At 34.6% G+C, this 20,536-nt stretch overlaps 1 protein-coding gene across 12 annotated transcripts in view; it reads right to left on the bottom strand.

Moving 5' to 3' along the window:
* Positions 1-450: 450 nt before the first annotated feature.
* Positions 451-20,536, bottom strand: part of CD55 (CD55 molecule (Cromer blood group)) — a 37,532-nt gene continuing 17,446 nt past the window's right edge. For 4 of the 12 annotated variants that reach the window (XM_058539728.1, XM_058539729.1, XM_058539737.1 and 1 more), the window contains one exon: positions 14,423-18,769. In XM_058539728.1, the coding sequence (XP_058395711.1) occupies positions 18,432-18,769 (338 nt within the window). In that variant the 3' untranslated portion in view covers positions 14,423-18,431. Of the gene's footprint in view, positions 640-6,027; positions 12,251-13,473; positions 13,544-14,422; positions 18,770-20,536 lie in introns of those variants that run through there. The other 8 variants (XM_058539730.1, XM_058539732.1, XR_009219841.1 and 5 more) reach the window with 8 other exon arrangements.

Below are 20,536 nucleotides of genomic sequence, written 5' to 3'. Positions count from 1 at the left end.
CTGTTTTTGCATCAGTACAGAGCCAACTGTAATAGACAGTGTATCTAACAGCCCCCACTGAGCTCCTATGGATCTGTGACTCAGTGGGCTCAGTGGGATGTAAGGAGAACTAGTATGTGTTATTTCCAGAAAGTGACCTTAAAAGGAAGAGGTTTACTTTTTCAGCCCTTTCTTAATTTCTTCTCTCGCCATACAGACATGGTATTTGAATTTTCAGCAACCATCTTGTATCTTAAGTGGAAATTATGTTTGAGCATGATTGATAGAGAAACAAGACAAAATGTTACCTAACCAAGTGGGCTCACCTCCTGGTGAGTTAAATAAGGCTCTACACCAGTGGAAGTTGTCTCACAAAGTAAAGGGTATTTGCAGCAAATAGGAGGCCATGAAGAATGATTTCCAAAGTCATGGTGTCCCCGAACAAAGGAAGGTAGGAACTTTTATTTGGTTGGGGAATGAATATTCAAAAGGGAGAGGCGGGTATTCACTTGCACAGGCTCAGTTGGAGAACATGCTTCCACATAATGAGGCCTAAGCTCCTCCTGGAGAGATCTTTGCATTAAAAATAAGGCAAAGGTCATGGGCATGGCTCTTGTGGGGAGCCTTGGTCAGTTTCAGGACGGCTCTTGGCTACATCTCCTTAACATACAAAAGGAAAAGAAACAACTTGGAAAAACAGTTAATTGCTTCCAAACCCACCTTTGAGTTTCTCCAGGCACCTAGTCGGTGACAAAAATGAACTGGGGTCTCTAATGATTTTGGTACCAGCCTTGGACTGTTTCCCTCTGGAGTTGGTTTATATAAGAAATACATGAACTTCCATCTTAGTTAAGCCACTGTTATTTTTGTTTTCTCTTACATGCAGCTGAAACTAATTCTGAGACTGCAACAAAAATTCATTCTTAGCTATAAAAGGGTCTAGCCTGAATGAATTGCACTATAATAAAAACTGCTGGTTGCATTCTATGATACAAACAAGCTCAAGTCTTCCTTCTATCATCCTGATTTTATCTCTCTCCCACCCTGTTTCTTCCTTTTCTTCACAGCATTTGGTTACATGGTAACTAATCAAAAACATGTCCGTTGAATGAAAGAATGAATAAAGAGCATCTTACAGGTAATGAGCACAGAGAGACATGTGCCCCCATTATGAATAAGGATTTGGATGATACAGTTGAAATAAAAACATAAAATAAAATTGTGTACTGAAATTAGTACTTTATTAAGAGGAATGTTAACTTGCAAAAATAAATTAATTCTTATATCCTTTTCTTCTCTCACATGAGATAGATAAATCTTGAAAATAAAAAGTGAAATTAGAAACATGGTATTAAAAGATAGACTCTTATTCACAGCACAGAACACCTGGAACCCATGAATTATCATGGCCGCAGGAAATCAGGTTCTTGCCTATCAGGAAAAACCCAGAATTGCAAAAGCAAATGCCACAATATCCATATACATATATGGAAGAACTGAATCAAAAAGCAGTTGTCCTTTTAAAACAATAGTTCACAGAAAACCTCTGAAAAAAAAAGTAGAAATCATTCTGCAAAAAATAATAAATGAGATTTTAAGAAGCTATCTTCTTTTTATCCTTATTTTCCATTTTTGAGAAAAAAATTTGGGAGTATATAAAATTGTAAAATAAAGATAACACGCATGTACCCATCACTTCAAATTATGTATATTAAAATTTACATCAAATGTTTCAAATCGTTTCCTTTTTAATAAAAGAAGTAAAACATTACAGGTAAAAGTAAAGGACTCACTGTCTCCCACTCATTTCTATTGCTTTCTGTTCCTCCTTTGTGTTCCTATCTTAAGTCCTTATCATTGAGTCTAGTTATAAAGGTTTTTATACACATGAAAGTATTCATGAACTACATATTTTTTGACTTATTTCAAATTTATATATATTGCATCATTCTGACACGCCTTTTTTTTTCCTTTCGACATTTCAGTTTTCCTAGGTACATATGAGAGTATACATTGAAGATAGGAATCCTATTTTTCAATAATGGTGAGCTGAGTCATTTACACTAATCACCCTGTAATAAGCAACCATGGAAACCATATTAAAAAATTTTTAAATTATCTTAAAACTATTGATGAACCAACAAAATAGAGTGGGAAGTGCCAGAGAAAACTCTGGGAGAAAAACGGAACCCAGAAAAGGGAGAATATCAGTAACAAAATTAAATTTGCCCTAGGGTCATTTACTGATACCGGGAAACTTAGGTTTGTCTTTTTAACTTCATGAGGCAAGAGGAACAGAAGTCAATGCCCAGGGTCCATCCAAGGTGGAAAGCTTTATCAGAGATGGTCCCAGCATTGCACTGGATGTGCAAAGGACTTCACCCTCCGGCTTAGAGTGAACCAAAAGTAAACCTTTTGGGTCCTTTCTGAACCCAACCCCAGAGGACTGCAGGGAAGGTTGCCATAGCATTAAATGAAGCAGAAGAAATTAAAAAGGAATAGAAATATAAAAACTTAACCGTGAGAATTTGTAGCCACTGCCCAGACATTGTGAAGATTCATAGCCCAAGTTCTCATGACCTGGGGGGGTCAGGAAAGCCCAGGCTCTAAACATGGTTTAAGGTGGTGCCCAAATGACACAGCCAAATAAATCCGTAGGTGGAAAACTAAGTTATCTCTGGACGAAAGTACATTTACCCTATGCCTTAGGGAATCCCAACAAGTATTTTTACAAAGAGGAATGAGCAGCACAATCAAAGGCAACTAGGCACACAAGGAAATAAGCCCCCACGAATGAGAACCTGCAGAAACAAGTGAAAGAATGACACGGTGACTCGGAGGCGAAGAAACAACCCAGGCTTAAGAATTCTATTCAGTAAATTATTTGACAGTGGCAGCTGTCCCATGGTATGCACTGGAAGCAAATAGACCAGAAGCCTGCTGAGTTTTTGAGGGAATTCTATAGTCAAAGAAATTAAGATATGGACTTAGAAAGCCTTTGACTGTTTAAGCTTTTGGGTGCCCAAATTTCATGGACAGTAAGTAGTCTGCAAAAGCTGTATATCCCCCAAGGAGACCGTAGCCCCTAGCCTCTATTCATGGTCATTCTGAAGTGGCCATGGAGGAAAACGAACAAATAAGAATGTCCCTGGGGCAGATCCACAATACTAGTGACAGATGGTGTTGGCTATAATGAGACTTATTGAGAACAACATAAGAATCAGAGGGAAAGCAGAGCATACAGTACTCCTAAGGCCTTACTGATACTCCATAGACAGATATGCTTGGGCTAGCAGAGCTGGAAGTGCTGTGAAAGATAATTTAATACAAGGACTCTCACTCCAGCACCACTTTACATATTTATAGATTGGTGTAATAGAGAGTATAGAATACCGATGTGACAAAGATTTCCACAGTTCTTTTTGAAATATTTATTTATTCTTAACTGACCCCACTTAGGTGAACCAGGCTTCTTTGAGTCCATGCCATCAGACCCCTTTCAAAAAGCTAAAACCATCTACTTAGTACTACCTTAATCCTCTCAGAGGCCTTAACAAAGCGTGATGACAACACCCTTGAGCTAGTCTTTACCCTAAGGCTATGTTTTAGATTGACTCTAATTTCAAGTTTTTCTCAATTTTATCTTCTACTATTTGGAGACAAGACCCAATTTTAGTTTTCCTACCCTGAAAGTTTTGGACATTCTGGGCTCTCTATATTCTTTTTCAATTCTGTGTGCACACTGGCTGGTTATATTCTGAATTTATCTCTTGTCTCTTATCAAATGTAAAACTAGTAACCACTTATACTATGAACATTCTGCCACAAAACCTCTTTGCTCAGGGCCACAAGTTCAACGGGTAAATATCTGCCTTCTAAGTTATCAGGAGCAAGGGTGGTATCTATTGTTTCACCACTGCAGAGTTGCTATTTTTCCAGCCTCCTTTATATTTTAGGATTTTTCATAGCAGAAACCCACTTCTAAGTATAAATTTCTTAGTCAATTTTTTGCTGCTATTAACTCCAAAAATCTTAGTGGCTTACAAAAACAAATGTTTTCCTCTTTTTTAAGATGGAAATAAGCAGGAGTTTGGATGCGGGTTTCCATCAGATTAGCTCCTGGCTTCAGGTCTAGCTCAGGTTTGATTCCCATGTCTTTGGTCATGCAGATACCCGGCACACGTTCCTCTCATGACTCATAACAGGATCAGAAGAGGCCATGCCAAATCAAGTAAGACATTTAAAGGCTCTACTTCCATTATTTTTGTTAGCATTCCATTGGCCAAAGCAAGTCACAGAGTCTACCTCAGCATCAATGGAATGGGGAAGTCCATTCTGCCTATTATACTGGGAGGTACTGAAAATCACCTAGCAAAGGATGTCCAGGTAAAATCTGGAAGCCATCTGGGCATGAAATTTTCTTTTTGGAAAGATTTCTAATTAAAAACTCAGCTTCTTGAATTAATATAAGACTATTCAAGTTTTGTATTCTTATTGAATCAGGCTTTGTAATTTGTGTCATTCAATTAATTTGTTCATTTCACCCAATTTGTTGAATTTATTGGTATAAAGTTGAATTTATTGGTACAAAATTGGTATTCCTTTATTTTTTTCTTTTAATGACCAGGCTCTGTGGTGAGTGATATATTCTATTGCATTACTGATACTGGAGACTTTTGTCTTCTCTCTTTATTCTTTATCAGTCTAAAGGACTGATATCAGGAAGTTTTTAAAGATCTAACTTTTGGTTTCATTGGTTTTCTCTATTATTTTTCTGTTTGCTATGTCAATGATTTTTGTACTTATCTTTATTATTTCCTTTCTTCTACTTGATTTTATGACCTTATCACTTTGGAAGAGTACAGGCCAGCTATTTTGTAGAATGTCCCTCAAATTTTTTTTCTGATGCTTCCTCATAATTTGATCAAGATTATGCGTTTTTGGCAGGAACACCAAAGAAATGATGCTGAGTTTTTCTCAATGTGTCCTATCAGGAGGAACTTCATGTTATTTGTTCCATTATTGATGGTGTTAATTTTGACCAGTTGGTTAAAGCAGTGTTTGTCAGGTTTCTCTAAAGTTACTTTGTAATTAATAAGTATCTTGTGGTGAAAAAATTGGACACTATATGATTATCCTATTTCTCATCAGACTTTCACTAATTTCAGAACCATTGATGAGTCTTGCATGAAATAATTGTTATTGATGGTTGCCAAATGCTGGTTTTCAAATTGCATCATTCCTTCTACATGTATTAGTCGGAATTCTGCTATAAGGAAGGTACTTTCCTTCTCCTTATTTATTCATTTATACCAGTATGAACTCAGATTCTTATTTTTTTCTATGTATTATAGTCCATTGCCATTATTATTTACTTTTTTCTCTAATTGTCCCAGATTTGGTCAGTGAGAGCTTGTTCAAGCTGGCTTCTGAGTCCTTTTGACATGTTACTATCAATTTTTGAGTACTTACTTATTTTCTGGAACCCTTAATTTCTGATACCACAAGATGTTCCAGGCTCATCTTATACGTTCCCTGCCTCAGCACTGGAATCAGCCATTTTCTCCAAATTTCTTTTATCAGAAAAAGGTATTTAGAAATCTGGGTCTGGAGTCTTCTAGGCTTTCTGAGCAGACAAATCTAACATATATACACATATATACATATATATCATATCTATCTCTATATATACATATATATATCATATATATCGACAACATATGTAAGTCCTCGATAAACAAGAGTGAGTGACCAGAAAGTAGGAAGATTGCAATAACAAGTAGAAGAGGAATGTACAGCTGGCTTGAATTTGCAAACAAATCTCTGGTAAGGCAAAACTACCTCTCACTGATCTCCCTTACTCCACGCGTTACCAGGCCTGGATATGAAGTTGGTGCCCTACTTTTTTCATCATAGCTACTTGCAGACAAATCTCTTTGCTTCCTCACCACAAAACCCTTTCCTCTGAATCTCATGCCATCAGAATATATCACCCACTATCTTATTTTTTGCAGTCATCTTTAGATGCCCAGGCCATTCTAAGCTTAATGGTTGCAATTTATATTCATGAGCATTCACATCAACTGGGCCCTTAGCACTACCCACTAATTTTACTAAATTTCTCTAGTTCTTCCCTTCTTGTCCTCTCTTCAAACATACAACATCTCATGTGTATCATACTCATGATGACCTTGCTTTATACATCATTGAGAAAACAGAAGAAATTTGAGGAAAATTTCCAAAAGCTGTCACCATGATATCCCCGTCGACCTGCAACTGTGCCCTTATATGCCACCTTCCTTCCTGTTAACTATGTGTGATCTGCCCTATCTGCTTCTAAGGCAAATCTCTCCACTTGTGCACTAAGAGCTAAAACTTACTGAGCACTTCCTATGTGGCTGGCACTACTCTAAGCACTTTATGTTTACTAACTTACTTAATTCTCATAGCAATCCTATGTCTCCCCACTTTACAGGTGGAAATCACTTTCAAGATAGATAACTAAGGTACACAGACACGGAAGTTTCCTCGAGTCACACAGCTGTTAAATGGTGGACTCCAAATTAAGCACAGTCTGTCACCAGAATCCACGCTCTTAACCACTAGCTACACTGCTTCTCAGGGTGGAATCCATTACTTCTCACTTCCTCAAGAACTTTAGAATTCTTACCTTTCTCTCCTGCATCATATCCATCAACATGCAGCATGATATAATTTTCCCCATATTTTAAAATGAAACCTCTCTTGATCCCACATTGCCTTCCAGCAAACATCATATTCCTCTGCCCCAACTTCTCTGCAAAACTTCTCAAAAAAGTTGTCTATACTCTACCTGTATTAGCTAGCTCCAATTTCTCTCCCCCAACTCTCTGTTTTAGCCTCTCAGTCTGGGCTTTTACCTACAACCACTCTACTGAAAGAGCTTTAGTCAAGGCCCCCAATGACCTCCCTATTGTAAACCCTAATGTTTAATCTTAGTCTTCATCTTGCTTTCTTCACTTAGGTTCCTTGACACATGTATTCCTATTGCTGACTCCCAAATATATATCTATCTTAAGCCAAGTAACCTCCTCTGAGCTCCAGATTTGTATTTTTGACTACTTATACAACATCTCCACTTTGATGTCTAAAAGGTATCTCAAACTCATCATACCTGAAAACTCCTTATCTTTCTGTTACAAAAGTCTTTCCCAACTCATTATGTGGCAACCTCTCCCTTTGTGTTGTTCAGACTAAAAATCTTGGTGTCATCCTAAGTCTTTTCTTTTTAACTGCACAGCTAATCTTTTAACAAATCCTGCTAGTCGCAACTTCAAAATATAATACACTTCCCATCACTCATCTCCCCAGAAATTGTCAAGATGCCTGGCTTGGAGACTTTGAGATTGCTGGCAACATCGGTCTTCTTTGTTGTTCACAGGAATCTTCTCTCTTCCTGGTTCTGCTTCTTCTACCTCTGTCCTCACAGCTTAGTCCATGATGAGAGTATAGGATTCCAGAGAAGAAAAGCAAGGAAAAGAGTTATCTTTAAGTAGTTCCGCTTCCATTCTGTCATGATGTTCCCCTGTGGCAAGGAAAACCAAAATTTGGCTACCTGCTTGGAATTCAGAGAGGGAAAACTATACGGAAAAAATTTAACATTTTAGTAAATTATCCTACAAGAGTGGAAGAACAGTTACTCTTTTTAAAGAGTGTATGGGAGACTTGAGATGGAAGTAGTGGGAATGGGCAACAAGGAAAACACCACTTCTCAACATTGAGGCATATGCAGTATGAAGAGGAACCAGCCACTGTTGGAGCAGACTGCAAAGGAAGCATTAATGCCAGGGAAGAGGCTGCTTTTAACTTAGGCCAGGGCGTAAAGGGAGCACTCAAGGTCTGCGGGTGGAAAATGAGGCATGTCCACTTTGGGCATTAACCAAAATCAGTGCTAGGGTTCGATGAGACAAAAACTATTAATGTTCAATTGTCCCAAGATTTTTGATAGTGATAGTGGGTTAAATATTATAAAACACAAATTTCTGTGGTAAGCAAGTATAACCTCTTGCAACAAATAAGCATCAGTCTCAAGAATAAAGGCAACACAATCTTTGCAATCAAAGTATAATCTCACAGGAGAGCTTATCTGGGGAAAAAATAAAACTACACAACTTTATGACAACAGGATACAAAGTAATTATAAATCTTCCAGGAAAATCCCAATCCCCTCAACATATCTACTGTTCATATTATTTTCTTCAAGGTAACTGATTGTTAAATATTTTTTCAGCTTTTACCCTTATCTAAATAATAAGCTATAAAACCTAACTCAATGTATGTATTGTCAAAGTTCAATATTTCCCGATGTCTAAAATTCTTGCTATGATAAACCTGTGCCCGTTGATTCTAACTTTTAATTTAATCAAAGTGGAATAACATATTTGGAATTCATAATTTTTGCTTCCACACTAAACAAACAATACACTGTAGCCCTCTCTCCAAGCCTTTCCTATTTTGAACATGCTGCACTACTTGCAGTCTCCAATCCCACCATGTGAATCTCACCTATTTGTCCTTTCTCAATTCACATCCTGTTCTGAATGCCTCCCTGCCCACCACTCATCCACTTAGCAAAGCCAGTTTAGGCACCCTCTGTATTCTGTATCTACAGTTGTATAACTCTACGTTCTTTCTCTCAATAAATGTAGAGTTTTAGTCTTCCTGTGGTAGACTGTAAGCAACTTGAGGGTAGACTACTCTGTGTTGTAGTCATCTTGGTAACCTCAGCACATGGTAACCCGCACATAGTAGGCTCTCAGGTATTTTTCTGAACAACTGAGTCAGTGTTATCCTTGCTACTATCCCAGGAAGCACCAGATTGTCAGAGTAGACACAGCAGGCTCCCCTATTTAACAAATGAGTGAAGTAGCAGATGGATATGTGCCTAGTCACAGAAATGTTAGGAGAGTTAAAATAATTTCCTAATATTAGAAGCTATTAGGAAATTATTATTAATCTTGTTAGTTGTGATGATTATGGTTAGGTAGAAAAAATGTCCTTATTGTTAGAAATGCGTATTGAAGTATTTATAGTGAAATGTCATGATGCCTATGGAATTTACTTTCAAATACTTCAACAAAATAGATGAAGCGATGTGATAAAATAATTATTGTTAAATTTAGTTATGCTTATATTCTAGTCTATTCCAACATTTAAAATGTAATTGGCAAGATGACAAGAATATATTAAGAATTTAGAAATTAATGTGATTGCTTTTAGGTAAATCAATAATAAGTTATACATTAAAAGTAACTGAAAATGAATCATACTAGGATAAGCAAAGGACAGCATCCTAAACTACTTATGGGAGGCAGGAAGGGAATCTCTTATTTAGAAATAAATTATTTACATTTAAGAAAACAAATTTCAAATACTACATGAGACAAAAAAATGTGATTATTTATTTCTATTTAGGGAAAATAGATTTTTTCTTTACATATATTCTTGAATGTTTTTTGTTATACATGTAAAACCAATATGTTCACTGACAAATAAATATAAATAAATTAATCTTAACATTACAAAAGAATAAGATTTACAATAATTTGGCTATGAACATCTCAGCTCAGAAATATAGAATCTTTTTTTATGTTAATATCGTAATATTTCTGGATACTTTTAAAGACATTAAGTCAAGGAAGACACCTTTCACCCTTTCACAGGGCTCTTCCCCCCCCCAAAAAAAAAGAAAGAAAAGATTGTCCTAAGAACAAAATTGTAGTGACAAAGAATTATTCCTTCATGCTATACTCTTCCTTTGCCACCAACTAAACCAAGAAACTGAACACTCTTGGGTCATTAGCATGTTTTCCTTTAAAATATTTTGCCAACCCATTCAGACTCATTTTAATGGAATAAGATGCAAATGCCTTATAGTCAAGAAGGATTATTTTATAATGTGGCTCATTTCTTTTTAGCAATTTTGCTCAAAAGAGTCTGATTTTACTGTTTGTTTTCAATATCCAATTCATGTTTTTTAATTTTTTTATTTCCTTTGTAAGTAAAAATAACATTACATATCTAGGGGGGAAAAAAGTCACTTATTTTCTTCATGCTCACATTCTAAGCGTGAACAAATCTCTACACTTTCCTACACTTTTAGGAAAGTAATCACTCTCAATCCTGCAAGTTGTTCTATTTTCAAGAGTCTTAGGAGTGTTGAGAATGTGATTCCAGGACAGATTCCTTTTTCTCTTTGCTTCGTTGACATTCCTATGCACCTTAAGGACAACGAGAACATGCAACATGAAGAGCACTACTGCATTTATTGTGTCCACTCCTCCAGAAAGCTCTAAGAAACTACAAATGTTCTGTGTACTTGTGTGCACTTTCTTCTTAACTCTTCTTTGGCTAAGTCAGCTAGCCAATAGTGACTAGCATCATAAGCAAAACTGTCAATGTTATACATGTGTGTCCTGAAAGTTAAAAAAAAAAAAGAAGTTAAAATCAAAATAATTTTATTTACTGGTGAGAGACATTAATTTTTTTAGTTACTATGTGATACACCACAAAAAAGAATTAATCGGTTAATTTGGGTTGCAAAATAAATGAAAATTAGTAAGTTAGAATGGAGACGCGCAGCCAGGACAGTTTCGAGTTCATTAGCTATAGCAACAGCAACTAAAACATGAAGCTTGAGTTTCTCCTTCCTTGAGATTAAGTGGCCGAGTTAGAATCAACTAAGATACCTTCAAATTAAAAGTCAATGAAAACCCTCTGACTACTACCTGTGGAATAGAGGAAAGTTTTCATCAAAAAAACAAGACACCTAGAAAGTTTCACAGATACGCTTATGTTATTTTTGTGTAATAATTCTGTATAACAATATAAAGGAGATATCTTACCAGATCTATAAACATGACTTATAAAAGGTACCTCAAAACAAATTTTCATATTTCTGAACTCTGGAAACTCTAAAAAGCCATCAAGCACAAAGGAGAAAGAAATACAATACAGGCCAATCATCTCAAGACACAAATAGTCATAATGAAGGCATTTCTATTTGTAAGCCCTCATGTATGAACCTTTTGGTATTTTTCCAAATATCTGTGGCATTGTTAGCATCCAATCATTACAATCAACTGAGTGCAAAACACAGGATGAGATGATGAGCCTATTGCTGAAGAGTCGAGAACTGGTGACACATCATATGGATGAGAGAGTCTATATGTTAGTCGTCCATTCAACAAAGAATAATTCTGACAATAACAGGGGTTTAAGCCTCTATTATTCTTTAACAGTCAGAGATAAATCCTGAGCCAAGTGTATTGATGAACATTTTGCAAGATACAGAAATGTGATTTTATAAAATCATATACCTTTTATAATTTACCAGGTCTTACTTCTGAGGCATCACCGCTGAGTAAATTATGAGCTATAACGTTGTGTGCTTTGTTGTTCTCATGTGTGTAATAAGAGCTGAACAGTAGAGAAGGAAAACACTAATTGAATTACATAATGTTAATTTCAATCAGAAAGCAATATTGGCATTTGCTTACAATCACATCCCTTTTATAAACTAAAATTTATCATACATACCCAACACTTCCGAAAGAAGTAAATAAATCTTTTGATAGGCAAATACAAAGGATCACCAGGTGGAGGAATGTTATCACCTTCACACTCATTAACTCTTACCCCATCCACATTAAGATCAAATTTTTAATTAAATCGATATGAAATCAGATTGGAAAGGATAAAGTTAGCTCTTATCCTCAGCAAAATACTTATACTTCCAAAATAAGGCAAGTGGAGTGTTTTTTAAGTGTACATGAAAAAGGCTAATTCTTTCTTAGAGGTTTGCATGAATTTCCTCTAACACAGAAATAGAGGAATTAGATTTACTGCAAAACCCAATAAAATTCAAAACAAATATTTTCTCCTATGTTTCAGTACTTTTCATCCTATTGAAAATATCATGGCCAATTATTTTACCAAAGTATGTAAAGAAACTGATGACAGCTGTGAGAGAGCACCCATTAAACTCATCACCTTCCACCCCCCTCCACCTACCAAGCCCCAAAGAACAGGCTTTGGAAGGTAAATTGATAATGCTCTAATTCAAAAGGAGAGCTGAAACAAATGCGAGGAAGTACATAAGACTGGTGGTTTACTTTTTTTCCAGAGTAGTTTTGCCGAGGCATCTGTACCAACTTAATTCACTTTATGTGACTTAGAACTCTGTTGTTTTTCCTGGGCTCTAAACCACATTCTTAAAAAGTTTCTGAAAAATCTGAAGAGAAAGTTATATTTTACTACAGTTGCTATTATAGCATCCAGAATACTTTATTGGCAGTAAACAAATATCTGTAAAATCCATTAAAAAAAAAAAAAGCAGGACCTAATATGGTCAAATATTTTTAACAAAAGACTGAACCATTTAGTGATTTAAAGAACATTTACCTACTTAAGCTTATAACAGGCTTAAATAATATTGTTAATTTAAGAAGAAAGGAAAGAGTTATAGAGGGTAAAAAGTAGATAGTTCACATCACTCAAAGAATTAAAACACGCAATTTAGTAACAGCATTAAAATATAGTTGTTCTTAATTCATTAATGAAAAAATAGACAGGCGTTGAGGCAAGTTTGAAATAACTCAAGTTTATATGAACTCCACAATTAGTTTTCTGAACAGTAAAATCTACAAAACAGAAGAGGGTCAATTTAAAAAATCCTCTGTCTATAAGATATGTCAGAGCCAACCATGACATTATACTTATATATATTTAATGCAGATCAGATGCTTCAAATAATACTGATTTTTTTTTCAGTGTGTTGCTGTTTTACCACCTGAGGGCCCACTATGTGTCAAGCAATGTTCTAACCTCTTTACAGGGGGCAGGCAACTCATTTGGATCTTTACTACAATCCCATGAGGTAGGTACCATATTTTCCCCACTTCACAAATAAGAAAACTGAGGCATAGAGATGTTAAATTGCTCACAGTTACACGGCACTTAAACAGCAGACTCAGGATTCGAAGCAAGCAGTCAGGTTCCAGAGTCTGCCCTCCTAACCACTGGGCTGTTTTTGGCTAGACTGGCACCTATTAATAAACACAACTCAGAAAATGGCCTAATCATAGGCAATTAAACAATATGTTAGAGGTTGATTTTTCCTAGATTTCTTTGCTTCTGTACAACATACAGTTACTATCATAAATTGTACTGAGTAGGGAAAAAGGTGAGTTGATTAATAGATTGCAAAGTGAGACTTCAGCTTTCAAATCACTTTCCTTTGAGATGTTGTTAGTGCCCATAAATATATTGAGAAGTTTAAAAAAAATAGACACAAAGTTTGTTCATCCAGGATAGTAATTACAGACAAAAGGAATATAGAGATAGTAAGGCAAAAAATGCAATTAAGCTAAGAGCGTTATCTTACTGACACAGTGCGAAGTTTTACAGAGAAAAGTTAAGAATAAATTTTTAAAAATCATCAGAATTTCTGCTCACCCTGATTTTCCACAGTCCAAGAAAATTTTGACTAGAATTAGGATAATTATTACAGTACCAGCAACTATTCCTTGAGGGGGGAAAAAATTGGTAAGAGTTAATAGAAACATGAGCAATCACATATACGGTAGTTTCACAATGGCAAATATACTGGTTATGAGGCAAGTTCAAGAAAAAATAGAAGACATGAATTATATTTTGTATATGGCTTCCTTATGTCACAAGTTTGACAGTAAACATTGCTTGTTATTTGTCTTGTTTTCTTTCAAAGAAAAATGAAATAAAATATTTAAAATAAGGTATCACAATGCTCAAACAAAACTTGACAGGTTTGAGAGGATTCTGAAGTGTTTCAACCCCATCATGCTCAATTTTAAATGTTTTGATCATTGATCATTCAAACATGATGACTGAATTATGTAATTTTAGCACTAGAAGGTACCTTGGCGTTCACTCCCATTTATAGATGAGTAAATTGAGTTTCAGAAGGGTGAAGATGACATGTGGTTAATGTGAAGGTCATTTACTTAGTTCACAGTAAAGATAACAGAGATGTGGGCCTTTCTCCATCACAGGAAAGGTATCATCATCTGAGCATGGAGGGTAAAATATATTTTCTTTGCCTACAGAATATGCTTTTCAGCATTCAGTCTATTGTAGATAAAATTTCATTTAGAAAAGCTAATATTTACTTTTAAAATTAAATGCACTATTTTGAGTTAAACAACAGCAAATAATTGGTCAAGTGAGTTGGTCAACAGCAAATAATTTTTATAGCTTGTTTCTTAACACACAATCTTTCATCTCAAAACCACCCATTTGCCCTTTTCCCCTACCCACCTTGGGTCTCCCTTTTCCTCCCCACTCCACCCACCAAAGTCCTTGAGCTCTACTCTTTTGATTTGTACTACAAAAGAAATTAGAGATGATACTAGAAAAGCAACTGAAGTTAATGTGACTAATAAGTGTATTTGGTTCCAAATCAGCAAAATATAGATGTCACACAATTGCACTACCATAAAGATATACGATTTAAAAAGCAGCTATTTCCACCACAGGTAAGTTTTCACAGTATTTTACCCAATTTCTTTAACTGATTTCCTAGCACCATATCATATAGCCTGGAAAGAATGACTCATAAAATAAAACATGGCTTCTCAAAAATTTTGAGTTTCTTTTCCCTTCACCAATATCATTAACCCCATCATTTTCAAATGTTGCAAAAACATCCCATTTTCAATTTGAATGATAAATGAAGACAAGAATTTAAAAGTGATCCAAAATATCTGGATGACAGAAGTAAGAGCTAATTCCTAGAACACTGATCAGCACATATATATAATTCTAGAAGATAGCATGTGGAGGTTGACCATTTAACAGAAAACCAAATCAAGATACTGAAATATGAGAAACATAATTCTACATAAATGATTCCTCATAAATTAATAAGAGCATTATCTCCCAAATTAGAAACAAAGAAAACTTTAAGGTATAAAGGCAATAGTTTATGATCTCAAAATTCATTTGGTATCTATAGAAAACCATCCCAAAAGTGATTCAGTGTCAATTTAATATCTATGCAATTTGGATAAATGAAACCAAAATTATGAGTAAAATTATGATTATGATTCCAATGTTCCTAATCATTAATTGAAGAGCTTTTAAGTAGGAAAATTACATAATTTTGGAAAATGGTTTTCTCCAAGTAAAAGGAGTATTTTAGTAATGTTCCCCATTATGTAGAACTATATTTACATAGTGTTTATTTATTTATTTATTTTTTTATGAGGAGATCAGCCCTGTGCTAACATCTGCCAATCCCTCTCTTTTTTTGCTGAGGAAGACTGGCCCTGGGCTAACATCCGTGCCCATCTTCCTCCACTTTATATGGGATGCCGCCACAGCATGCCTTGCCAAGCAGTGCTTCGGTGCGCGCTGGGATCCGAACCGGCGAACCCTGGGCAGCCGCAGCAGAGCACGCGCACTTAACTGCTTGCACCGCTGGGCCGGCCCCTACATAGTGTTTAAAATGTTGCAAAACAGTTTGACACCTGTTATCTCATTTGATCACCTCCAATAACTAGCTCAGTTCTTGACAAATAGTAGGAAGTGTTTAATAATTGTCTATTAAATTGCATTGAATGATACTCTTTTTGCAGATGAAAAAACTGAGGCCATTAATGTACAGAGTATCATCTCCATTTCCAAAGAACCCAAGTCAGAATTCTACCTACAAGATCTGGTGTTAATTAAATGACCTTTATCTCCTTTTCTGAGGAAATGTGGGTTCACCCAGTCACTTCAAAAGGTCTCACTTGAATACCTAATAAAGGAGAAATGCAGTCCAGATGCTATGAAAAACTGAGAAAGTTGTGGGTAGGTTTTGTTCTTCTTTCTAATCCTATAACAAAATAAAGGGACTGAGGTCCGTGGACAAGTGAAGTCACACTAGAAAGAGACTTTTGTAGAAGGAGAAAGCATGTGCTTGAGTAAACGTTAAATTTTCAATTTATAAATCAGGATTCAACAGTGCTTCCTCAGCAACGTCCACAGGTCCCTCTAAGTGCCTTGCTAGTATCCTTGGACTTTCTGTGCCTCTGTATTTCTTCCAAGTTTTTAAATAAGGAAGGGAAATTCACACTTGCCTTTCCAGACTAAGCAGATCACTGAAAAATTACATGTTTATATTATCTGACTTCTTAACTTTGAATAACATGTAGATAACTGAAGTCACTTTATAATGGGATTTAAGTTTGCCACGAGTAGGGCCAGTTAGTAAGACACAGTAAAGACGTTTATATCAGCATCTTATGCATTTCAAATAGCTACCGATGATTCAAGGCTCTTAAAAGCACACTTCAATTTGGGCTAGTCTGTAATATATGCCACATTAAGGTAGACATATATAGCATAAATATATAAGCATGTGATATTTAAAAGTACAGAAGAAGTACTTTAGATATTTCACTGAGTATTCTTTAATTTTTTCCTTAATAATTCCTTCAATTGATCTATTAATCCCCTTAAAACATCAGGACTATTTTAATTGTCAAACGAGTTGCACAGTTTCCTGTCCTGCCACTAGGACAAGAATCTTTCTATCCTTTCAAGTACCTAGTGCTGGAGAAACTAGTCATCTGCCTTTATTTAAGTGCCTAATAGCTATGTGACCTTGTGCAAGTTACAAATCTTACAAAACCACAGTTCTCTCAGCTAAAAAATGGGACATAGCTATATCATAGGATTGTCGTGAGAAGTAAATGAAATAACATATACAAAAATCTTAGTATAGTATTTGCCACACAGCAAAAGTGCAAATATTACCTTAATAAAGGACTATGCTTATTCTTTGGCGTGGCCAGAGGGAATGATAAAATTGTCAGAAATCCACCTTAGAAAAAGAATAGTGACTGCATTCTATGACTTCTTTAAGCTGATATTTATTCAATTTTTAGCACTGTACTGGGAGTTTTCATCTCAATTACCTCAAGCTACAAAGAGTTTAAATAGGAATCATGGTGGTCATCTCATAAATGAGAAAATTGGGACTCAGAGAGATTAAGTTAATCTCTTGGGTTGAACAATTACTAATTAAAAAAAAAAAACAAACAGGCTTCAGCTAAGGTCTGGCTAACTCCAAAGCACAAGCCCTTCTTCTATATAATATTGTCATAAAAAACAAAAACAAAACACAACTACATAGAGCACGTATTTTCAGTGTGGATGGTATCATCCCAAAAGGGTGAAAACAAATTCCTACCTTTTTATATATAAAGTATGGGTATACATATAGCACATAAACAGATTTACAATGTATCTGTGGTATTAAAATTTCACGGGGGATGACTAGGAAAAAAATGTCTAAAAAGCTCCTTAGGGGGGAGAGAGCAATGACAAAAAAAATTTTGAGCAACGCTGATAGAGAGCCAGCAGAAGAATAGCTTTAAAATTCACAGTAAAGGCTTCATTTATGTGGCAAATAAGGAAGTTCTGAGATTAGTCAGTCTCTGTCTTAAGGGAATTAAATAGGAAAAAATTCAAATACTTCCAAAGTTCTTATATCATCTGTATCATTCACTTCCATTGCAGTGTAATCAATAAAAGCAATTTCCCTGCAAACAGAGTTTGCTTATCTTTAAAATGAGAAAAGTGACCTGATTCACAGAATAAATTTAAGAAATAAAGATAATTTTCAGGTTTATATTTTACAAGTATAGGATCCCAAAGAAAATTATTGTCATATGTCTGATTCAAAAGGCAAAGAGCTACTCTTTATTTTTGAGCACAATTTGGTATTACAACTAACTCTAAGAGAAGGTTTCTGGGAAATCATATAGTACAGACTTCAAGAATTTCAGAAAATAATAAGCGCTTTAAACCTTCACTGAATGCCACTGAGCCGGTGAGAAAAAGCTCATCTATTAAACCCATCACTGTTGTCAATATTAAATCATTGAAATCATGAGATTTTCATTTAGAATACATTTATTTCTATTTAAAATATAGAATGAACAAAGTGAATTCCAACTGTTGGAATCTTTCAAGATAAATCTTTTACCTTAGGACAGATTAATTCAAAATATAAAAGAACTGTAATAAATAACAATAATAAAAATAATAAAAAAATAGCTGCTTTCAGAATTATAGTACCTTGGCTAGTTCATGCATGCATAAAACAGGATACTTCAGCTTATAATGACATAATTTTAAAATATGCACTTTTTTATAAGAGCATATTTTCTATTGGACATTACTTATCAATATGCCAATTTAGTTGCATTGCTTCTTAACAAACGTTTCTTTTACCACCTTCTTTAGGAGTTAGTAATCTTCTTGTTAATGCATAACATCAAATAATATATATGGACAAATATAGAAATGGTCAAGGAGTAGTTTATGATTAATTATAAAATACTTCAGGATAGAAACTATATTAATAACTGTCTCCACGTGGTTCTTCAGCTCCTAGAGTGATGCTTGAAACAAGAGGCACGCAATAATACTTGATTGATTGGCCAAATGATTTGAAGTTGTCCTAAAATTACCTTGGAACAAGAACATGGTTGAGAATACTTAGGAACATACCGGGTACCCAGCGGTGTCCACAAAACACGCCGATAAAATGCATTTACCTGTTTTCTTTTTGGCACCCATAAACACTGCATTTTAATAGTATTTCTAAGACAGTTAAAAGACAATATTCTCTTCCAGGAATATGGATTGTACATGCCACAGTGATGACAATTTCTTTTAACTGCTGGAGAGCCAAACTTACCAGATGCAATGATGACAGCACCTAAAGAGAAAAAAAGAAGAATTACAAAAAGAAGAATTTTAAAAAGTCATTGATTTTCTAGCAATTTAATATATATATATTAATATATATATAAATAAACTGTACTTGAAAGGTCAAAAGTAACTCAGATTTCTGTAACTAAAAGAAATAATTATGAATAAATTTATGAAAACAATTTCACATTATTAACTTAATCAAGTAACATACACCCATGCCTGTATCTATTCAACAGAGTTAACACTATAAACATAAACCATGAAAAAGAGTTATTGAATACTGAAACAAACACCAACTAAATTTGGTTATATGACTTGATGGGAAGAAAAAAGTTTGAAAGGTTAAATAGTAAATAACTGCTGATCAATCCTATGATCAAGAAACTATCAGAAAATGAAATCTCTTTCAGCAGACTCTATCAAAACTTAAATGACCATATCACCTTATTATTTTTACCTTTCAATGACTATGAATGAGGCACTGCAAAAATTACTTTCATATATTTATAATAATAAACATGCTGCTCTCTTAAGTGGTGAACAAATTTACTCAAAGTGCCATTGAGAACAGGCAATATTACACAGCAAGATTTAGAGCTAGCAAATGTGTTTAAACCTCACTTTTCTCCCTATTAAATATGCACTGTATATGTATCAGACAAGTTAATCTCTAAGCCTCTAGTTCATCATCTATAAGATGAAGCTAAAAAATACTTATTTTGCAAGGTCGTTGTGAGGACTAGTGTTGACAAATGGAAGCTGTATGGTACGTGTCACCATAATACATACTCAATAAGTGGTAGCTACTTTTTTTTTCAATAAGAGCAAAACATGATACATGATATTTAAAAATAAATTAATTGTACATGAGAGAAATTTGATCCCACATATTGATTGTATTTTTATAATAATTGACTCAGATTTAATTTAAATTTGTTAAATTATCTTGCATTTTTTGCAGAAAGAAATACTTCAACAAAGTTCTATAACAAATTTATATAAAGTGAAACTCATTTCTCTTTGCCTTGCCCTATCAAACACTGGGTATATTCAACCTAAAACTTTTAGGTTGTCATAAAAATTTAAGAAGTCAGTAACCACATACATGTGTTAAAATTAATAAACTAAATCTTATCTAAATGTATTAACATACACCTCAAAACCAATGTTGAGGGCAAAACGTCAAGTTAGGTAATGAAATATGACACACTCTTTATGTAAATTACAAAAAAAAAAAACCCATACAAAACAATATTATGTACTAATTATGTATACATACATGTAGCATAAGAATAAAAAATTAGGAAGATTGCACTCCAACCACAGGGCAGTAATTGCCTTAAAGCGAGAGAAATGGGAGTGGGAAAAGGTGAAAGGGAACTTGAACAATAATATCTGTAAGGTTTAAATTCTTAAAAATATCCAGGTAATGGCAAAATAGGCTTCAAGATAACAATTATGAAATGTATGAAATCATTATGAAAATATGTAAATTCTGTAAAAATTCTGTAAAACTATTTTAAAAAAAATACAATTATTTGATGCCACTAAAGAGTGACCAAAAGAAGGCAGGAATTGAAGTTCCTCTTTTAAAGAGGGGAATTAAATGGGGTAAGATTTTGTGTATTTGGCTTTTTACCCACAGGAATAAAGAAATATACAAAGGAAATCTCAACAATAATATCTGTAGTGTTTTAAGTTCTTAAAAATTACCTGGATAATGGCAAAGTAGACTTCAACATAGCAATTATGAAGTCTGGACAAAATATTG

Source organism: Diceros bicornis, chromosome 4 (genome assembly GCF_020826845.1).
Source record: "Diceros bicornis minor isolate mBicDic1 chromosome 4, mDicBic1.mat.cur, whole genome shotgun sequence".
NCBI classification, from domain to species: Eukaryota; Metazoa; Chordata; class Mammalia; order Perissodactyla; family Rhinocerotidae; genus Diceros; species Diceros bicornis.
This window is presented reverse-complemented; position numbering and strand designations above follow the sequence as displayed.